General features: G+C 34.0%; 1 protein-coding gene across 1 annotated transcript in view; it reads right to left on the reverse strand.

Annotated features, from left to right (window-relative positions):
* The window catches only part of LOC111144565 (disintegrin and metalloproteinase domain-containing protein 18-like), a 117,609-nt gene that overhangs the window by 74,119 nt on the left and 21,280 nt on the right, over positions 1-22,210 (reverse strand). The window contains exons 5-8 of the mRNA XM_022498904.1: positions 12,350-12,426; positions 11,704-11,881; positions 2,557-2,619; positions 126-197 (exon numbers count right to left, since the gene is read on the reverse strand). Coding sequence (XP_022354612.1) covers positions 126-197; positions 2,557-2,619; positions 11,704-11,881; positions 12,350-12,426 — 390 coding nt within the window. The remainder of the gene's footprint in view (positions 1-125; positions 198-2,556; positions 2,620-11,703; positions 11,882-12,349; positions 12,427-22,210) is intronic.

Consider the following 22,210-nt stretch of genomic DNA (forward strand, 5'->3'; position numbering starts at 1 on the left):
ATTGGTGGTTGAAACTAGTTGGTAGGAGTAAACTTTTTAATAAAATTGCAAATGCTATTCATAAATATAAATATAAATGTTATTGCATTAGTAGGAATGTTTAATATTTAAACATAAATACTTACAATGTTGATAAGACCAAAGATATGGACAACTTTCTCAGCTGCAACTGCCACTTCAGAGCCCATATAATCAAACTGAAAGACAAATTTCGTTTCACTATTGCAAATTACTAAACTAGCACATTTTAAATGGATGTAAAATGTTAGAATAAGGTAGTACTCAGTGAAAGGAAAAAAAAACAGAATTAAGAATTATCAATTGCTTAGGAAGTTTTAGGCTTCAACCTGTGGAGCTTACATATTAATCAATAATATTAAAATGAGAAGGTTGTGATTATTTTCCTCTTCACCCATATGAAAATGAAGGGTTTAAAGGTAAGTTTCCAAGATTATAAACTACTAAATATAAGAATTGGGACTCAAATCTCTAATGTATTAAGTCATTTTTATCTGTTTTATCTGCCACCATTTATCTTCATTGCAATAAGATAACATGACTACATATCCTTGATAAACAATGTGCCATAAAAATAAAAAAATTCAAGCAATTGTCCTCATTCAAGGAGACAAAAATCACATATTTTCTCTTAAATACTTTAATTATATGTGTACACATATTTCTAAGTTTTTGCTGAAAACATGAAAAGTGGCAACATGAGATCTTCAACAACCTGCAGCAGATCTGCTGAGAACTACTAACAGAAAATAAAATTTAATGGATAGAGTTGTCTGATATAGACAAAAGAGATGTTATACTCCTGGGTCTCTAGAAACTGTTTGTACTTTGCTATTTCTCTGTATGTAATCTTTCCCAATAAATCATATTGTATATTTACACCATGCAGCATGTGTGGCATAAATGAAGTCTTATGTATCTGTATATATATCTATATCCATATTAAAATATTTATATTTTTTCAAACATACATGGAAGTTTTATATAAATTGACCCATATTAAAAAGTTATTTGAATATAAAACATTGAGTGTCACTTAGATCACATTGTCCAACTATAATGCAATCATGCTATGGTAGACTTGATAAAAAGTATTTTAACAATGTTATTTCTCCTTACATGGATAACTCTATTGTGACTATATAAGATAATGATCTTATTCTAGGTAAACGCACACTGAAAAAAAAGCTCCATGATGCAATTTATAACTTTTAAATAGAGCACAAGTGGTAATGGGATAGAGTATTAATAAATCTGAGTAAAGAAAGAATAAGTATTTTTGTCTTACTCTTATTCTTGTAACTTTTTTGTAAGTTTGGAAATATTCCAAATAAAATATTTATAAAGTGAAGATAAAATAAAAATGATTTCAGATGAGCAAAAGTTGAACCAAATTCATCAGGCTAAACAGAATTTTCAGAAACACAGACTTATAAGAAGGAAAGAAGAGCTTTGAAAATGGTAAACATGAGGCAAAGGATAAAAGGAAATATTTAGATGTTTAAATAATTTTTTATAAAAACTACAGGAAAAAATAAGCAAAATAATAAAAAACATAATTTTATTATCAGAAGATAAATTTTATGCACACATTTCCTGTTTTTTTAATATTTATATATGTATGTTCTTATACTTTTGTTTTATATATGTTATTTTGCAAGTTATTTTATAATGTTTTCCCACATGTTAATGAAATGTTTCCATTTAATTTTAACATTTGCCTAGTGTCTAATTAAATTATGGCCCATATTGACAGACCTTATACAAAAATACCAGTGATAATGAAAAGACCATATTTGTTCATTGCTACCCATAACGACTTTGCTAAAACTGATTATATAAACAAAAACTCCCCTAACTAAGGTTCCTGGGTGGTTCAATTGGTTAAGCATCTGCCCTTGGCTCAGCTCATAATCTCAGAGTCCCAGGATGGAGACTCACTTTGCGCTTTGAGTCCGCTTCTCCCTCTGCTCCTCACCCCGCTCATGCTCTCTCTCTCAAATAAATAAATAAATTCTTTAAAAAAAATTTTCCATAACTAAATGAATATCCCTAGGACTACTTCTTCCCATTTTTAAAATATAAAATTTCTATCAGAGAATCCAAGAGAATCCAAGAAATTATAAAGCATAAAATAATCCTAAAAAAGATATTTTAACAACAGGAATCTCCAATTGAATAATATATTAAATCACGTATTTTAAAACAAAAACTAATTTATGTAAGAGTTCATCAATATTTGGAGTGGATCTAGAAATACATGCAGCTCATTATAACTGACTGGATTATAATGTAGTAGAATACGTCCATACCACAAATTACACATTTTTGCTAGAATTCTATATTGATTTTGAAATCAATACTATACATACTAGTCCCCCAATGCCAATGCAAAGGCGATTTCTTTATGTCCTGCTACACTCATATTTTGAACGGAGTAAAATATATCTGTATTTCAGACAAGTGGAATATTCATTTTCATATTCCCTTTGAATTTAAACACAAAACAAAGATATTATCAATATCAATAATGCATACCAAAGCTTTATCCATAATGATTTGTATTTTCAGAATTTTTTCCAAAAGTTCATCTGAATCTTTCTGCAAAACAGAGGACATGAATTAAATAAAATTAAAAATAAAACATTTTATAAGAAAAAATTCTGATATTGCTTCTCTCACACATTTTAATATACATATATATGTGTGTGTGTGTACACACAGACACACACATACACAGAAAGGGATAGACAGGCAGACAATGATAGACAAATAGGTAGATGATAGATATATGAGATAGTTTGCTACAAATACATAAAGATATAGATATAGGTAATAGGAAAATAAGAGGATGGAGGCCCCTGAAATAATTAGCAGGTGAAATTCCAAATTAAAATTTTGGGAATAAATCAAAAGCTTTTATCTTATATGCTTTATAGTTAGAATCCTCAAAAAAGTTGGTGAAATGAGGGAGAACCCATGTTTCCTTTTTCTCAAAACCTTTGTCTTAGACCCTCCTCCAACCTTCAAGCTAAATTAACTCCCATCATCTTTCCCCCAAACATTGCTTTTAATTTCTCATTATTTTTATACTTTTAACTATTTAACTCTATCACAGTTACATTAATTGATACTAATGTGTACACCCATGTAACCATTTCTGTAATTAAAGAATGTTTCCATCACACTCTTCCAAGTCAAAAGCCCACATGACTCAAGGCAATCAATGATCTGCTTTCTCTCACCATAGGTTAGAATAATCTATTCTAGAATTTCATAAAACTGTAATCATATGCTACATACTCTTATATCTGGCTTTTTTCACTCAGCAGTCCTCTGTTACATTGTGATTATTAATAATTCACTAGTGTTTATTGTTAAGTAGTGTGCCATTTTAGAAATATATCCCAATTTGTTTATACATTTACCTGTTGATGAGAACTTGGATTATTAAGAAATTGTAGCTATTATAAATAAGACTATGCATATCCATGTAGCGGTCTTTTTGCAATTATGTTCTTTAATTTTTCTTGGAATATCCTCAAAAATGGAATACCTGAGTCATACAGTAATTGTGTATAAAGTAGGACGAAAATGCCAGATTGCTTTCTAAAACAGTTTGATCACTCTGCATTTTTACCAAGAACTAAAAAGAGTGCCAATTACTCTACATTTTTGCCTGCATTTGGTATTATCAGTATTTCTCATTGTACCCAATCCTATTGGTCTGTATGGTTATCTCATTGACATTTTAATTTGCAGTTCCCTGATGATTAATGAATGATATTGAACATCTTTCCCAATGAACATCTTTTACAGGCTTGTGGCTCATTAATTTGGTTTCTCTTAAGTTTCCTATAAATTTTATGTTTAACCTTAACATTTAAGTCTATGCTTTAATTCAATTTTCCTGAATAAGGGCCAGAATTGATTTTATTTCGGTGAATATCCAGTCTTTTAGCACCACTCATTCAATAGATCATTCTCTAGTCTTCCAAAGTCCTAATTAGTACCTTTGTGGAAAATCAATCAGCCAATAGCATGTGGGTCTATTTCTGATCTACTACTCCTCTATATGTCAACATTTATATCAATAATAATATGCATATCTATAGCAGGGGTCAACAAACTATGGCCTGAGATATAGCCATCTGCCTTATAAAAAATGTTTATTGGAACAGAGTCACCCCCATTTGTTTATACATCTTCTATGCTGTTTTCATGCCACAAAGGCTGGGTGAAGTAGCTGCAACAGACCACCTGCCCCACAAATCTTAAATATTTACACTCTGGCCCATTAAGAAAAAAAAACAATGTAAGTCCTTCATTTTGTTCTTGTTTTTTAAAACTATGTGAGTAATCTATGATATTTGCATCTCTCCTCATGAAATTGAGAACCAATTTCCACAAAAATGTTTTCTGGAATTTCGATTGGGATTACACTGACTCTACAGATCCATTTGAGGAAAATAAACATTTTAACATCAATTTCTTTCTTTCTTGTGACCCTGCTAGACTCTCTTATTAGTCCTGATAACTTCGGTGGAAATTGTTTAATATTTTATATGTACTGAGTTAGGTCACTTAAAAAAAAAAGAAGACATTATTTTTCTTTCAACACAGTATGCCCTTTATTCTTTCTCCTATTGAAATTCTAGGAAAAAGTTGGCTGGAAACAGTGAGGGCAGACAGCCTTGCATTATTCCTAATCTTACAGGCTATTTTAGTCAGTTCAGATTCTAATAAATATGCCATAAACTAGGTGGCTTAAACAATGTACCCTTACTTCTCACAGTTCTAGAGGCTGTGAAGTTCAAGATAAAGGCACCAGCAGGTGTGGTGTGAAGACAGCAAATGGCTGTCTTCCTCTTATACGCTCACGTGAGGGGGCACGGACAGATCACGGATGTTTTCTACATCCTAGTTTTTATCATGAATGGGTGTTGAATTTGACCAAATGACATTTCTGGAACTACTGATATGGTCCTGTGTCTTTCTACATAAATCTGTTAAATTGTTTCATTCCTGCTCTGCTCTACTCATTTAAATAATAGTGCCTTAAAGTCCCATAGATATTATAGTTTCAAAATTCTTGAAAAAGTATGAATGTTTTTAAACTATAATGGCAACTTGACTAGATAAAAAATTGTTGGGATTTTTATACCTTCCAGAGAAGCCACTCTATACACCCTAGATATACATTACACACTATCTTACAAGCACTTCATTTGGCAAAGGCTAAAGCCAGTCTATTTCTCTACTTTTATGGGTGATTTTGAGGCCAAGATGCCTTTAAGATTGTTCATTATCTATTTATAAAGTCTAACATATTAATCATATTGTATCTCAAGTTGCCAGGTTTCTTAAGAATTTTTTTAAATTCAGGAGTATTTTCTAAAATTTTATTCTTTAATAGGAATATCTTGGGTGCTACTTTATTCATTACTGTCATTTTTACTATCTTGAATTGCCATTATCAGCCTTTCATACTCAGTTATTCAGGGTTCCCCAGAAAAACAGGACCAGTAGGATGTGTATGATTATTTCTTATAATTAGATTTATTATAAGGAATTGAATCACATGATTATGGAGGTTAGCAAATTCAAAAGCTAGATAGAAAAGGCCAGTATGCTGGAAACCCAGTAAGAACTGACGTTGTACTTCAGGTCTAAAAATCATCAATTTAGAGATCCAGGGTGAGCTGAAGCTACAGTTTCAGTACAAAGGTAATCATTTGGAGAATTCTGTCTTACTAAGGGTGTGGTCAATCCTTTTGTTACATTCAGGACTTCATCTGATTGCACGAGGCCCATCCACATTATGGAGGACATTCTGCTTTACTCAAAGTTCAATGATTTAGATTATTCTTATTCAGAAGCGACCTCACAGGGGCACCTGGGTGGCTCAGGGGGTTAGAGCCTCTGCCTTCAGCTCAGGTCATGATCCCAGAGTTCTGGGATCGAGCCCTGTATCGGGCTCTCTGCTCAATGGGGAGCTGGCTTCCCCCTCTCTCTCTGCCTGCTGCTCTGCCTACTTGTGATCTCTCTCTGTCAAATCTTTAAAAACAAACAAACAAACAAACAAACAAACAAAACGACTTCACAGGAATTCCCAGAAAAAATAACAATCTGGGCCATGTGGCCCTGTCAGGTTGACATAAATTGTAAATTGGGGTTTTACCACATTATCTACTGTTATTCAGTAGTTCTTTTATCAATGTCTTTCATTTTAAAATTAGTTTTATTTTTACATTTAATTCCTGATCACTTTCAAGGAATTTGTAAACAGACTATATAAAGGTAGACCATTAAACTACTACTGAACATATCTCTGGGGTCATATTCTCTGGGTTTGAGTTTTAATGCTACATCTACCAGAGAAATTCCCAGGATAATCATTTAAATTCTCTAAATCTCTATTTCCCCTTCTATAAAGGGAGATAATGCTAACATTAAAATTGGTTTAAAGAACTGGAAAGATTGGCTATATGTATATTTATATATATGTACTACATATATTTATATATACACACACACACATATAAAGCTCTTAGAACAATATGTGGCACCTATGAGGCAGTATATACAGTCTTTTCATTCAATTTGGATTTTGTGTTTTTCTATCCTATATTTTATGTTTATATTTCATATACTCCATGTTTATTCCTTTTAAATTATTATTATTTTAGAATATATGTAGTTCTTTCAGGTCAAACGATTCTTGAACAGTGGGTGGGGATTAGTGACTTTTACTACATTTTTGCTTTATTATAAGAAATGGCCGATTATGGGGTGCCTGCGTGGCTCAGTTGGTTAAGTGTCTGCCTTCAGCTCAGGTCATGATTCCAGGGCCCTGGAATCAAGTCCCAAGTCAGGCTTACTGCTCAGTGGGGAGTCTGCTTCTCCCTCTGCCTGCTGCTCTTCCTGCTTGTGTGCTCTCTCTTTCTCTGACAAATAAAATCTTGAAAGAGAGAGAGAGAGAGAGGGAAGGAAGGGTGGGAGGAAGGAAGGAAAGTAAAGAAAGAAAAAGAAAGAAAGAGGGAAGGAGGGAGGGAGGAAGGAAAGAATGAACGGCCAATTATCTAAAAATGTTTGCATCCTTCTCTAAGAAAAGATGTCAATGAGACACCTGTCCAGGCTCAACTGCATCGAAGGGGATGCACATAGCCTTTCCCCCTTACTCTAAAATCAAATAATTTAGTATGGGACCCTTATGCTCCTCCATTCAGAGCTAGGAAGGGAATCAACTATTAGAGTTTCATCCACTTTGGTATTTTCGTGAGCAAGACATAAACCTGTTAAGCCACTGACAGAATTGTTTGCTTCAACATCTGGTGGCATTTGACGTAATAGTGATTCTCATGAAAAATACAGATTGAGGACGCCTGTTTACACAATTCTTCCATCTTTTCATTTGATTGAAAGTTCACAATATTTGACAACTATTGTTTTTGGGCTTGATTGTAATTTGTCTGGCTACTATCTTCAATTAGGATGAGATTAGAGCCTCTCTCTTCCATTTGTGGTTTGCTTGTTTTATATATTAGGAAGAATATTTCACATTAGGAAGAAATGGTTTTTAGTAAAAAAACAAAAAACAAAAGACAAAAAACCCTCAATTCTGAAGTTCTGGATTGGTATAGAATTACAGATTGGAAATTATTTTGCCTCACTAATTGCCCCATTGCCCTTCAACTTCCAGTTTTGCTGTGGGAAAATTTCATGCCATTCTGCATTTTGGTCATATATAAGAAACCGATTTTTAAAATATCAGTCTAGAAATCATCTTAATTCTTTTTGAAAAGATTTTATTTATTTATTTATTTATTTATTTATTTATTTGAGAGAGAAAGAGTGAGCGAGAGAGCACACAAGCAGGGGCAAAGGGAGGAGGAGGAGCAGACTCCCCACTGAGCAGGGAGCGCAATGTGGGGCTCAATCCCAGGATCCTGAAATCATGACCTGAGCTGAAGGCAGAGTCTTAACCAACTGAGCCACCCAAGTGTCCCAATCTTAAATAATTCTGAGAATTTTTCTTAAATTGTTTTATGAGTTATTCAGTCTAATTTTCTCTATTTATTCATACTGAGACTTCTATCATCCATATTGTTACTTTATTTTTTTAAAGGTTTTATTTACTTGAGAGAGAGAGAATGAGTATGGGGGAGGGCCAGAGGAAAAGGGAGAAGCAAACTTCCTGCTAAGCAGGGACCCCTATGTAGGGCTCCATCCCAAGACCCTGAGATCACCACCTGAGTGGAAACCCAGATGCTTAACCAACTGAGTCTCCCAGGGGCTCAGCCATGTTATTATTTTAATTCCATTCCTTATCTCTCAAATTTCTGTCATCTGTCTTTGTTCTTTCTTTTTGAGTAATTTCTGGAATTTTATCTTTTGAAATTTCTATTGAATTTCTACATTTTTATTATCCTACTTTTCATTTCCAACAACTGTTACTTATCCACTGAATGTTATTTTTAAAATATCACTTCATTCTTATTTTGTGGATAAAATATTTTTTCTACCATGTGTCTTCCTCACCCTCTGTATTCTTTGGTACTTCAAACTTGAAAATTTTGATTTATTCATGTCTCTATCTTCCATACTAACTTATTTCATCATATGTTTAGTGCCTCTTCATATTAGCAGTTGAGCATTTAATAGCTTATTTCAACATCTCTATGACTACATATGGAGTTTATGAACTTTTGTCTTTACACAGAATAATTTTGTCTGGGTTGTTGGTTGGGAAAACCCTACTGTTAATGTGGTTAGTTTTCGTTGTTGTTGTTTGTTTTTTATTTTGGCTGGTTTGATTCCCTCCTGAAGAGGGGGTCTTCCAATATACTTCTTAGAATGTGTAAGACTGGTTCCCAATATCCAATGTGCCAGGTTTAACTTAATCACACTAGTTGAGTATGGTTTTCCTCCTCTATTGGGAAATACAATAGAACATCCATGCCTGGTGTCCCCAGTTCATAGACTCCCCAAGGAAAACAGCTTTCAATGATCTGTCAGTCTGCAACAGAGACAATTAGTTAAGAAAGGAAATGAAGGTTTCTTACTTACTTACACAACTTACTTTCAACCAGTTATCTTCTTAGGCCCACCTTTAAAAACCCTAGGGGAACTGGACATGCAATTCCAGAAACATCTGAATAGTATAGTACTGCAGTATTTCAAGTTTCCTAAAGCCTATCCCAATTACTAGTTTAGAATTTAGGTTCTTAAACCAGCTATCTGCTATTCGTTGTCCATTGTTACTACTCCTTTCCTGTTCTTTTTGTTTCTGTATGTTTTTGCCATTTTAAAAATCCATTTTCATTTTGGGGAGGTTTAAGGAAGGGATGAGTAAATGCATGTGCCCAAGATGCTTTCAACAGATAAGCCCTTTACTGTATTTTGTTTGGTTTCTGTCTACTTTTCAACTCTGGTTATGATGAAGTTGTTTACCTTGTTTATAAGTTTTTTCTGTTTACTTTCAAAAACATACAAATATATCTAAAATTTAAGCTTTTATTTTTTCTGTTTCTTTTAAAAATCTGATATAGTAAAGATATTATTTTATATATCTGTACTTATAAAAGCACTGGTCATATATGAAAGCATGCCTAACCAAACTTAAAGATAAGTCTACTAAATTCAGGATGAAAAGCAATTATCGAGTTACTTTATGAAAGATAAAATTCAAAAACACATATCAATACTCATTTATCTCCATTCCTGCAGTGATAATTCTGGTTTCTTCTTATGTTCTGAAATTTTTGTCTCTATTTTACTTCATTATTACATTTTGTTCTGTACTCAGATTTTCCATCATTACTTGCAATTACCTTGCTCCACTACATTAGAAACTGTAGGGAGCAACTATTAATAGCAGTGATTTTTATTGATCAGTTTTTTAATTCATCCACATACTAAGTAATTTCTATTTATAAACTTTTTAAATCTTTGAAATAACTGTATGAATTAGGTAGGTATTATCATTATTATTATTTTATTATTATTATTATTTTACAGATAAGAACATTTAAACACAGAAAGGTTAAGTTATTTGCCCAGGTTCTTGTAAAACAGACAGACTTGGAATTCAAACCAAGGCAATTGGGACAGCATGTCATCTGTATGTTGTTTAATCTCTGACTTCTTGCTGATTCTGGAGGGGGGATGGCTTCAAGTGCTGTGTTATTTGTCTTTTCCAAAGTTATGTCCATCCCTTCAGGTTCTTCCTCTGCCACAGAAGGGTATTCATGCACTCCTTTAAAGTTTTTCAATTTACTTATGTGATAGTGCTCTATTTCACAAGTGGAAATTGTTTCAATTGTGTCTCATATTGTATCACAATATGCAGGTGATTTCCAGAGTTGGCATAAAGTTTGGGGTCACATTTCAGTTTTATTAAAAATGAAATTTTCATCTCTCTATATAATTACACTTTATCATTTTTTTGAGTTTTGGAAAGTTTATTTATAGTTTTATGAATCTGCTTTCATACCACTTATTGTCAAAATAAATAAAAGTAAATTGAAGCAATAAGGAGATGGAGTTCATCAAAAATTCTATTCAGGTTTCATTCATAACTATTTTGTTTTGCTTCTCTTCAATGTGATATCCAATTGTGATGACAGTGTGTGGACAGATACTCATTTATTTAACCACTGACGATAAAATATAAAGTTGTAGAAATGAGGAAGAAGTTAGGATATATATAGATATAGGTATATAGATAAAGGTATATACATATACATATAAAAAAAACCTTTAGAAATATGCTTACTTTTGTATGTAAGCATTTATAGTCAAAGTGTAATTTTTCAGAACTGTGGTACATTCATGCAAACTGGTTACTTAATGTAAAAATATAAATATGCAAATATGACATAATTGTATAAAATATGTACATTTTAAGTTTATGCATATATATATATATGAAAAACTATAGAGCAGTATACATCAAAATGATCACAGTGGATACCACAGCAATGTGCATTTACCTTTAGAAAATAACATTATGGTCTATGCTTTTTTCCTTGAAAATGCATATGTTTAATATTTTAATAGATGCTAACATGCATATTATTTAATTGTAAATAATAGTAAGTGTAACATGATGTGTATTATCCTCTTAATAGCAAAATGGAAATTTCAAAGAGGCATATGTGGTTGTATCATTTTTTGTTTGAAAAAATATATTTGTAAATCAACATTTGTAACTAGATATAGAAAAAGAATTGGAACAAATAATCCAAAATTCTAAGCACTATTTCTAGATGATGACCTTTGGAATAATTTCTTCCCTCTTTTCTATTTTTAATTTTTTATCAAATAATAAAGAAAACATGTATTGTCAAGGAAAACACAGACAAACTAATAATAAGCAAATTTGGATATCATTATATTAGTATTATGCAAATTTGGTAACAATGAAACTGTGTTCATATGCATAAAAACACCTCCAATTAGGGAAATGTGAGTACTTTGATTTTTAAATTATGTGTGATTGTACCTATTACAGTTTCTAAATATTATAAGTAAACAAAAACATATTTAAAATAAACATCTTACAACAGAAGGTTTTAGTATAGTATAGTCAATATCAGTTAAATTTTTCCCAAATATAACACATTTCAATGTGAATAAATTTATTAGAAGTAACACAAAGATTTCATAAAAGGAGTTACTTACTTTTGATTTCACAAGGATCTTGTAGGACTTTTGTACCAAATGGGGCATAAGAAAATTTTCTTTTGAGGGAGAAAAGTCAATTTTATCATTATTTATTTGATAAAGCATGTGCTCATATACAGTTGTAGATTCCAATGGCTCAATGCCATAACTGACATTCTCCAATTGCAAAGATCCCCTAGATATTTAAACACATAAAAAAAGAAATAAAAAGATAGTTAATATAGATTTTCCACTGAGAATATAAATCACCACTAAATAAGAACATTTCATAGAAAATTAATAGTGGTCTTTGTAGTCTAAAGTCTAAGAATCATCTCTTCTTACATGGATAAACTTTCAAACTTAATTTTATCATTTTCTGTCTATTATGTCATTTAGGATTATTGTGGTTTTAGTATGACTGAGAAATGTGAATATTCCTCATACTAGGGGGAGTTTTCCTGCATAAATTCTATGACTGCAAGCCTGGGATGGAGACAAAGAGATAAGAAAAATGATAAGAGGAGGGGGAAGAGATACCTATATGAGAAGAAACAACCAAAGTTTATTTTCTTTGCCTTCACTCTATCCTTCAAGATGTTTCTAAAAATTAAGGAGTCATGCAAAATTTTCAATCATGTACGTCTCCAGAATATGCCATTACCTGAGTCCAGAACAGATGCTAAGCATCACAGCTGATTTTGGAACTTCTGTGGCATATCCTTGATAAAAGCAATGGCCCTAAATGGGAGTATATGAAGATACATTCATGAATGGTTTTAAATAAAGTTTTTGGTTTACTGTTACTTCCTAGACATCATCAAACATTCAGATTTAGTCATTACCAATTATTCACCAGATATCCCACTTCCTTGTTATCTACCCATAGCCTATTTCTCTTAAACCACTTTTACCTAAAAGTAATGACTCTTGCTGTTCTTCTGCAAAATAATTCTTGCTATAATTCTAAGTTTTTGAAGAATAACTTTCTTATCTTTCCTCAGCCACACTTTTTCTTGTTTTTTTTTCTAACTTGTAAATATTTTTTCTGCTTTACTCTGTTCTATGATCTTAGTTTATTTTACAGTATTATGTTTAATGACTCAGATTTTTTTTCTTCTGTCAGGTTAATTTTTTTATTTGAGTATAGTTGACATTCTTGAATATATAATCTATAACTCCTAACTCAATATAAATAATATTAATTTGATTTCAAATGTGAACATTTCACTTTTTTTCTAAGTTATCCAAAAGCATCCTGATATTTCCTCATTTTTATTTCTCTTTAATATCTCACCATATTATTTAATCTATTTAATATTTCACCATCATTAGTTCAAGCTCTCCTAACCATGAACTTTCACAGCATTTTACCCAGTCCTGCCCCTAATATTCTCATTCAGTGAATATTCCTTTTTCCTGCCTTAAAAATTTACTGATATCTAGAGTCCATCCTATTCCTTTAATGCTGTGCTATAAAAACTTCAGTGTTATCACATTCTCACCTATGAATTTGTTTATATGTTATTCCTCCCAGACATATCTCTCCATCAAGAACCATTCATTTTTTCTTAAAACTAGGCTTAACTCCCATCCACCACCCAGTAATAGTGGCAGAGCATGCCCTGCCCCAGGCCAAGGAGCAGCAGCAATCACCTCTTCCTGCACTAGTTCCAGCAGACTACGCTACAATTCCTTCACAAAAAGGTATAAGGTAAACCATGTCCCAACCTTCTACCCAGCAACAGAGAGTAGTTCAGTCTCTGTAGCTTCTGGCCTTGTGCCAGGGGAGAAAATGAGCCTCATAAGATAATTCTCAACACTCCCAACACAAAGCACAAAAAATGACCCAGATAGGAACTTTCCTCACCCATGCGGCACTAACAGATAGAGTGAGAAGTGCACTGACAAGGTTAGAGAAGAGACAGAATAAATGTTCTCTATCCCATGGGACCTGCATCACCCAACCCCACCTAGCAATACCAAGACACAGGAAAGTAGCTTTTACCACTATAGGCTGTGCCAGCAAAGATCCAGCGGGCACTTGAGAAGAGCCAGAAGAATGAATCACAATATAATAGTATTAACCCCCCCGCAAAGTGAAATTTTTATTGGTACAACAAACCACAATAAATCTAAACTTAACCTGGGTTACTGTCTAAAAACTAGATTTGAATGCTAAGAATACAACAAAAAATCATATGCTATACCAGTCTCCCTTAATGCAGTGCTGGCTGAGCACTGGGAGTTTTAAAAGCTCCCCTGGCTATGGTAAGAGGCAACAAAGTTTGATAACCAATTTCTCTATACAACTTTAGGTAAGTTGCTTGACTTCCTTGTACTTTGTGTAAATTCTAGGCAATTTTAAAGGTCTCTCCCACCTTTCAACTTTTGTGATTCTGTTATTAAAAGTCCTGCCCAACTGATTTCCTCCTTTTTTCCCTCCTTCTGTCTTCCTCCACTTCTTCATTTTCTTCTTCTGGGGGCTGGGATAGTCAAGGTGTTAATGTATGTATATTAATTTCATGAAAATAGCAAAATTTCCCAGGATGTTATGACGGGTGGATTTACTACCTAGCTCTACAAATATGCTGAGAGTGTGAATGAAAGGGCCCTGTAGTGACCCTGGAGAATGGGCTGGAATGGAATGCTACAGGGGCTATGGTCACAAGAATGAGAAAATAAAACCAACTGATAACAATATTGAGATGACTCACATGTTGGAACTAACAGATTTTAAAGTAGCTGTGAAAATATTGCTTCCGTAACCAATTACAAATAATGTTGAAAAAATTAAAGAGCAGAAAATAAATAGAAGCCATAAAAGAGATAAAAATATTTTAACTAAACAATGTAATAAACCTACAAAAAATATTTGATAGGCTCATAAGTAGAGTGGAGATGGCAAGGACAGAATCAGTGAATTTGAGAACAGATCAACAGAAGTTGATCTGTATATAATAGAAGTTGATCAATATGTAAAACAGAGAAAAATGAACTAAGAAAATGAATAGAGCCTCAAGGAACTTGGAACAATAACAAAAGATCTAAAATACATATCAGAATCTGACAAGAAGAACAGAAAGAATTTGGGGCTAAAAAGTATTTAACAAAATAAAATAAAGGATAAAACTCTGACCAGAAAGATGATGGAACAGGAAGCCCTGAACCCTCCATCCCTTAAAAAAAAACAAAAACAAAAAAACAAAAACAAAACAAAACAAAAACAAAAAAACTAATTCAGCAACGATTCACAGACAAATTTCCTTTATAAGGAAACAGAAACTAATGAAAGGCCCCTGCAGACTCTGGAAGAATGCAAAATCAGACTCATCCAGCCAATTTGAAGATTTGGCATACCCTTTCAACAAGGACACTGCCCCAGTCCACTGCCATATGATCACAAAAAGACACTCTGGCTCCCAGCTTGACCCGGAGCATGAGAAAGGTTTGTCCATGTCTAGTGCCCCAATTTTTCTGGAGGGGCTATCCAAAGAACTAGAACCTGTTTCACCTGTCTTGGAGCTCTAATAGATTCAGCAAAATCTAGCCATCCAGGCAAAAATGGAGATGGTGACTTAGGCTAGTAGACACCATTGATTTCTCCCCCTGTGTCCCCACTAAACACAGAGTAAATGGACAAAAAGATGCCAGCTCTGCTTCTCCCTGGGGAAGAAAAAGTTGATCCATGCATGCAGTTTTCTTACTTCACCAAAAGTGCCCAAAGAATCGGCATCTGTCTCACCAATCTTGCAGTGTAGATGGGCCAAGCATGATATAGTTGCCAGGGTAAGAATAGAGGCAGAAGCTTGTGAGGGTAGATGCTACTGATTCTCTCACCTGCCCAACACAGACAGAGCAGAAAAAGACACAGATGCATGTTTCCTCTTGGAGAGATAAAGATTTGGTAGAGGCCCCCATAATCATTGGCCAGGATGACTTGTTAGGATCCTCTTATGTGCAGGGCCCATCAGTAAAGACTGTTCAAAGCAATTAGTTTTGTCTAAAGAGCAGAGACCAAAGCAGAGTCAAGTAAAATGAAGGATCAGGAAAAGAAGTTTCAAACAAAAGAAGATATCTCTGGAAATCAATTCTAATGAAGTTAATTTAAATAGTTTACCTCACAGAGAATTAAAAATGCTCAAAGTGGTCAAGGGAGCAGTGCTTGAACAAAGTGAGAATTTCAAAAAATAGATAGAAAATATTTTCTTAAAGTATGAAACAGATGATAGAATTAAGATGGAGGAGGGGAAGGGGACCCTGAACTTGCCTTATCCCTTGAGCATTGCTAGGTAAATATCAAATTATTCTGAACACCCAATAAATCAATCTGAGGACAGAGAACAAACTGCACATCTACAGGTAGAGAGAAACAGTCACATTGTGGAAGGTAGGAGTTGCACAGATTTGATTTGGGGGAGAAGAGAACTGTGGGTGCTGTGAAGGGGAGAGAACCCTGATTACAGAGAGGGGAGTGAGAGAGAAAGAGAGGGAGAGAAAAAGGGTGAAAGTGTGCACAAGGGATTGCACAAGAAAAACTGTCCCAAAACCACTGACTGAGAAAATGAGAGGGGCTGACTACTACAAGTTTTTGTAAGCAGCAGAGCTCAAAGTATGAAGTTTTAGAAGTCCACACCATCACTGGGGTGGTGCCTGGTGGGTTTAGCAAGTGGGAAGGTGGGCAAAAGCGCAGGAACAGGCAGCACGGTCTGAGAGTCCCATGGGTTGAATGGGGAAAAACAGTTCCTCTTCTTTGAGGGTGGAATGGCCTCTCTAAGGACAAAAGAATTAGTAGTGTCAATGTACTGCCTTGTTCACTAGCATAGAGACAGAGACACCAGCTGAGGGCAGTAAACCTTTACTTTACCATAAACTCTGAACTGCTGTGTGGTCATGTGACTGGTTTTCAGGGACAAACTGGCACTGACCACAGTGTGGCAAGACCCCTAACAGATCAGCACGTGTCTATACTACCTGGGGCACCTGGGTGGCTCAGTCGGTTAAGCATCCAACTCTTGATTTTGGCTCAGATCATGATCTCATGGCCCTGAAATTAAGCCCCACATGGAATTCTGTGCTCAGCAGGGAGTCTGCTTAAAATTCTCTAACTCTCCCTCTCCTTCCCACTCTGCCCCTTCTCCCATAAATTAATTTAAAAATATTTTTTAAAAATATCTATACTACCCAAGACAATCTGTACATTTAATGTAATCCCTATCAAAATGCCAACATTTTTCACAGAGCTAGGTTAAACAATCCTAAAATTTGTATGAGACAAATAGCGAAAAACCCCAGATAGCCAAAGAAACCCTGAAATAGAAAAGCAAAGCTTGGAGACATCATGATTCCATGCATCAAGCTATATTACAAAGCTGTAGTCATCGAGACAGTATGGTACTGGCACAAAAACAGACATATAGGTCAATGGAACAGAATAGAAAACCCAGAAATGGAACTACAATTCTTGGTCAAAGATTACTTTGACAAAGTAGGAATAAAAGTCTTTTTCCAATAGAAAAGAAACAGTCTCTTCAACAAATGGTATTGGGAAAACTGGTCATCGGCCTGCAAAAGAATGAAACTAGAACACTTTCTTACACCATAAACAATAATCAAAATAGCTGAAAGATCTAAATGTGAGATAGGAAACCATCAGAATCCTAAAGGAGAACACAGGCAGAAACCTCTTTGACACTGACCACAGCAACTTCTTACTAGACACTTTTCTGGAGGAAAGGGAAACAAAAGCAAAAGTGAACAAGATAAAAACCTTCACAGTGAAGGAAATAATCAACAGCACTAAAAGGCAGACTATGGAATGGGAGAAGATATTGGAAAATGGCATATCTGATAAAGGATTAGCATCCAAAATATACAAAGAACTTAACAAACTCAACAACTGAAACCAACAGTCCAATTACAAAATGGGCAGAAGACATGAATAGATATTTTTCCAAAGAAGATACCAGAGGGTTTATAGACAAATGAAAAGATGCTCAACATCACTTATTTTCAGGTAAATACAAATCAAAACCACAATGAATTGCCACCTCACACCTGTCAGAATGGCTAAAATTAACAAATCGGGAAACAACAGATGTTGGCAAATATGCAGAGAAAGGGTAACCTCTTACACTGTTGGTGGGAATGCAAATTGGTGCAGTCACTCCAGACAACAGTACGGAAGTTCCTCAAAAATTTTAAAATAGAACTACCCTATGACCCAGGAACTGTACTGCTAGGATTTTGCCCAAAGGAAACAAAAATACGGATTTTAAGGGGTACATGCACCCTGATGTTTATAGCAGCATTACTATGGAAAGAACCCAAATGTCCATCAGCTGATGAATGGATAAAGAGAAGGTAGGATTTCATTTTTTAATATATAATGGAATATTACTCAGCCATTAAAAAAAAATGAAATCTTGCCATTTGCAATGAGGTGGATGGATCCAGAATCTATTATGCTAAGAAAAATATGTCAGTAAGGAAAAGACAAAAACTATAGGATTTCATTTATAAATGGAATTTAAGAAACAAAACAGATGAACATATGGGAAAGGAAAAAAAGGGGGGATAGAAGCAAACCATAAGAGATTTTTAGTTTTTCATAAGAGCCTCTTAGCTATAGAGAACACACTGAGGGTTGATGGAGGGGTAGTTGGTGGGGGATGGGTTAAATGGGTGATTTATATTAAGAAGGACACTTGCTAACTTGCTATGATGATCACTGGGTGTTATACATAAATGCTGAATCACTAAATTCTCCTAAAACTGATACCACACTTTACTATATTAACTAACTAGAATTTAAATAAAAACTTGAAAAATTAAAGTACCAAATAGAAATCACAGAGCTGAAAATGACTGAACCAAAAAATTAACTAGAAAGTTTCAATAACAAACTAGATTAAGCATAAGAAAAAATAACTGAACTCAAAGACAGTTCAGAGTAGCAAAAAGAAACAGATTGAAAGAGTAAAGAAAACTTAGGGGACTTATGGAACACTATCAAGAACAACAATATACACATAATAGGAGTCTCAGAAAACAGAGAGAGAGAAGGAAGGAAAACTGTGATATGATAAAGGAGTTAGCTAGTGTTAAAGTGATAATCCTATTGAAATATATAAATGCATCAAATCCAAAAACTATATACTTTAAACTTACACAATGTTATATATCAAATATATATTTTTAAAAAACAAGAAAGCTTATTCAAATAAATAATGGCTTGAAACCCTCCAAATGTATAGAAGAAAATTAATATCCAGATATAAAAGTTCAAAAGACAGCAAATAAAATGTTCCTAAAGAAATTCACATTGAGATATATTATAATTAAATTGTCAAAAGTGAAATATAAAGAGAAAATTTGAGAGCAGCAATAGAAAAGTGATTTATCATATATAATGGAACAACATTAAGACTTTCAGTAGATTTTTCAGCAGAAACCTTGCAAGCCAAAAGTCTGTAAGATGATATATTCAAAGTACTGAGAAGAAAAAAAGTCAACCAAAAATATACCCTACAAATCTGAAGAAATGAATAAGAGACTTCTGGTTCCTGGTTCTGCATATGAGGAGCTTAGAAGTCAACACTTCACCATAACAGAATGCAAAAACCTGAACAGACTGAAAAATCAACAAGTCTTCTTGGATTTGTAAGAGAGGCAAGGACCCAAGGCAAAAATCACATACTCCAGGGTTGGAGAGAACACAGAGAGTTGCAGATTACTGAAGTAGAGAATCAGTAGTGAAAAGTGCTGCTGGAACCAGTACCAGGGCATGTAATCCTGATTATTATTTTTTTAAGATTATTTTTAAGATTATTATTTTTTTTAAGATTTTTAAGATTTAAGATTATTATTTTTTTTTAAGATTTTTTAAGATTGTTTGACAGAGAGAGAGATCACAAGTAGGCAGAGAGGCAGGCAGAGAGAGAGAGAAGCAGGCCCCCTGCTGAGCAGAGAGCCCAATGTGGGGCTCCATCCAGGACCCCGGGACCATGACCTGAGCTGAAGGCAAAGACTTAACCCTCTGAGCCACCCATTGGCCCCTGTCATCCTGATTATAACTGATGAAATGTTAGATCAGTATGGACAAATCTGGAAAAAATATTTCAGAGAACTCGTGAGGAAGCCCCCACAATTTTGCAAGATTTACCTACAGGAGCTTGACAAAGATGCCACAGTAAATATCAGAGAAAAAAGCCCTCATATTTTCAGCAATGGGAGGGGAAAAGAAACCATTCTGAAATACATCAGATACTCTGTTCATAAGAGGGCCTGCATTCAGGGGAAATAAAACTGAGAAACACCTGTGAATGCAGAGGCATAAGTTTACTACAAAATTGAGACTTAATCATAAGATTGTAGGATACCTCCTCTCTCCCCACACCTCACCAGCACTAAATATATTTATAATAGTTTCTTGTACCCATTACATCATGTCCGACTAACAAGAAAAAGGTTACAAGGCATACCAAAAGTCAAAAAACAATTTGAGGAGAAAGAGCAAGCATCAGAATCAGACATGGCAAAGGATGTTTCCCAAGTCAGGGTAGCTCTCACCTCTATACCTACATGACAAGACATACAAATGAGAGTTTCTCAAGTAGAAATGAAAGGGTGCTAAACAATGATATAAGGGCATAAAAATGAATGAAACTCATTGGTAAGGGTAAATATATAGAAAATTCTGAATACTATATTTCTGAGATACTGGTGGGTAAATCATTTTTCTAATTCTAATATGAATGTTAAAAGGCAAAATATCAAAACTATAACTAAAATGTTTAAAAATACATAAATATGAAATTATGTAAATTGTGACGTTAATAATATATGTGTGAGGGGGAGTTACAAATTTGTAAAATTTTTTATGTAATTGAAGTTATTTGTTTAAAATACACTGTCATAGCTATACGGTATTTCATGTAAGCCGCATGGTAACAAAAATGAAAATACCAATAGAAATTACACAAAAGGAAAAGACTAGGAAATAAAAAGATAAAAAAAATCAATAAAACACAATAGAAGACAGGAAGATAGGAAAAGACAGACAAAATAACTACAAAACAAACACAAAACAATTAATAAAATTTTAATACTAAATAACTTCACTATCAATAATTTAAATGTAAACTCCATAAACAAAAGACATACAGTGGCTGAATAGGAAAAAAATACACACACACACACACACACACACACACACACACACAAATTGGGCATGGAACCTACTTAGAAATAAACAAAAGCTAAAACCAGAAGAATAAACTAAAGCCAAAGTAGCAAAAATAAAGAAATAACAAATATTAGAGCAGAAATAAGTAAATAAAAAGGGCAACCCTCTCAGGTCCCCTCTCTCTTTGGGAGCTTTGTATTACCACTCAAGAAGAAGAAGAGGAAAGAAGAAGGGGAAGGAGGAGGGGGAGTGGACAAAGAGGAAGAAGAAGAAAGAAGAAAGTAACAGAAAAAAAATCATGAAACTTAGTCGTTTTTATGAACTTGATAAATAAAACTGACAATGGGCACCTGGGTGGCTCCGTCGTTAAGCATCTGCCTTTGACTCAGTTCATGATCTCAGGATCCTGGGATCGAGCCCCACGTTGGGCTCCCTGCTCTGTGGGAAGCCTGCTCCTCCCTCTCCCACTTCCCCTGCTTGTGTTCTGTCTCTCACTGTCTTTCTCTGTCAAATAAATAAAATCTTAAAAAAAAAACAAAACTGACAAATCACCAGCCAAAACAAGAAAAAAAGAGAAAACACAAATAGACAAAAGGAGAAATGGAAGCAAAGAAATTAAAACTGAGGTTATAAAAATAAAAGGGATCAAAAAAGAGTACTATTAATAATTATACACCAACAACTGATTATTATAGAAAATGGACATGTTCTTAGAAACATGTTACCTACCAAGACTGAATCATGAATAGAAATTTTAAGATTTTATTTATTTATTTGACAGAGTTTACAGGTAGGCAGAAGGGCAGGCAGAGAGAGAGGAAGGGAAGAAGGCTCCCTGATGAGCAAAGAGCCCAATGTGGGGCTTGATCCCAGGATGCTGGGATCATGACCTGAGTGGAAGGCAGAGGCTTTAACTCACTGAGCCACCCAGGCACCCCCATGAATAGCATGGAGTCTTGATAAATCAGTAGTAGAAAACCTCATAACAAAGAAAAGCCTTAAACCAAATGAACTAATGAACTCTTCCAAACATTTAAGTAAAAATCACAACAACCTTTCCCATACTCTTCCAAAACATTAAACAGAAAGGAAAACTTCAAAACTATTTTATGAGGACACCATTACCCTGGTATAAAACCCACATAGTCAACAAGAAAACTATAATAACCTTTATGAATATAACACAAATTCTCAACAAAATACAAGTAAACCAAATATGATGTCATCCAAAAATGTAAAATGATTATACATCAAGACCAAGTTAGATTATCCCTGTAGTGCAAGGATGGTTTAATGCACAAAAATCAATTAATGTGATAAACCATATCAACAGTATAT

Source organism: Enhydra lutris, unplaced genomic scaffold (genome assembly GCF_002288905.1).
Source record: "Enhydra lutris kenyoni isolate GAN:26980312 unplaced genomic scaffold, ASM228890v2 scaffoldscaffold11, whole genome shotgun sequence".
NCBI classification, from domain to species: Eukaryota; Metazoa; Chordata; class Mammalia; order Carnivora; family Mustelidae; genus Enhydra; species Enhydra lutris.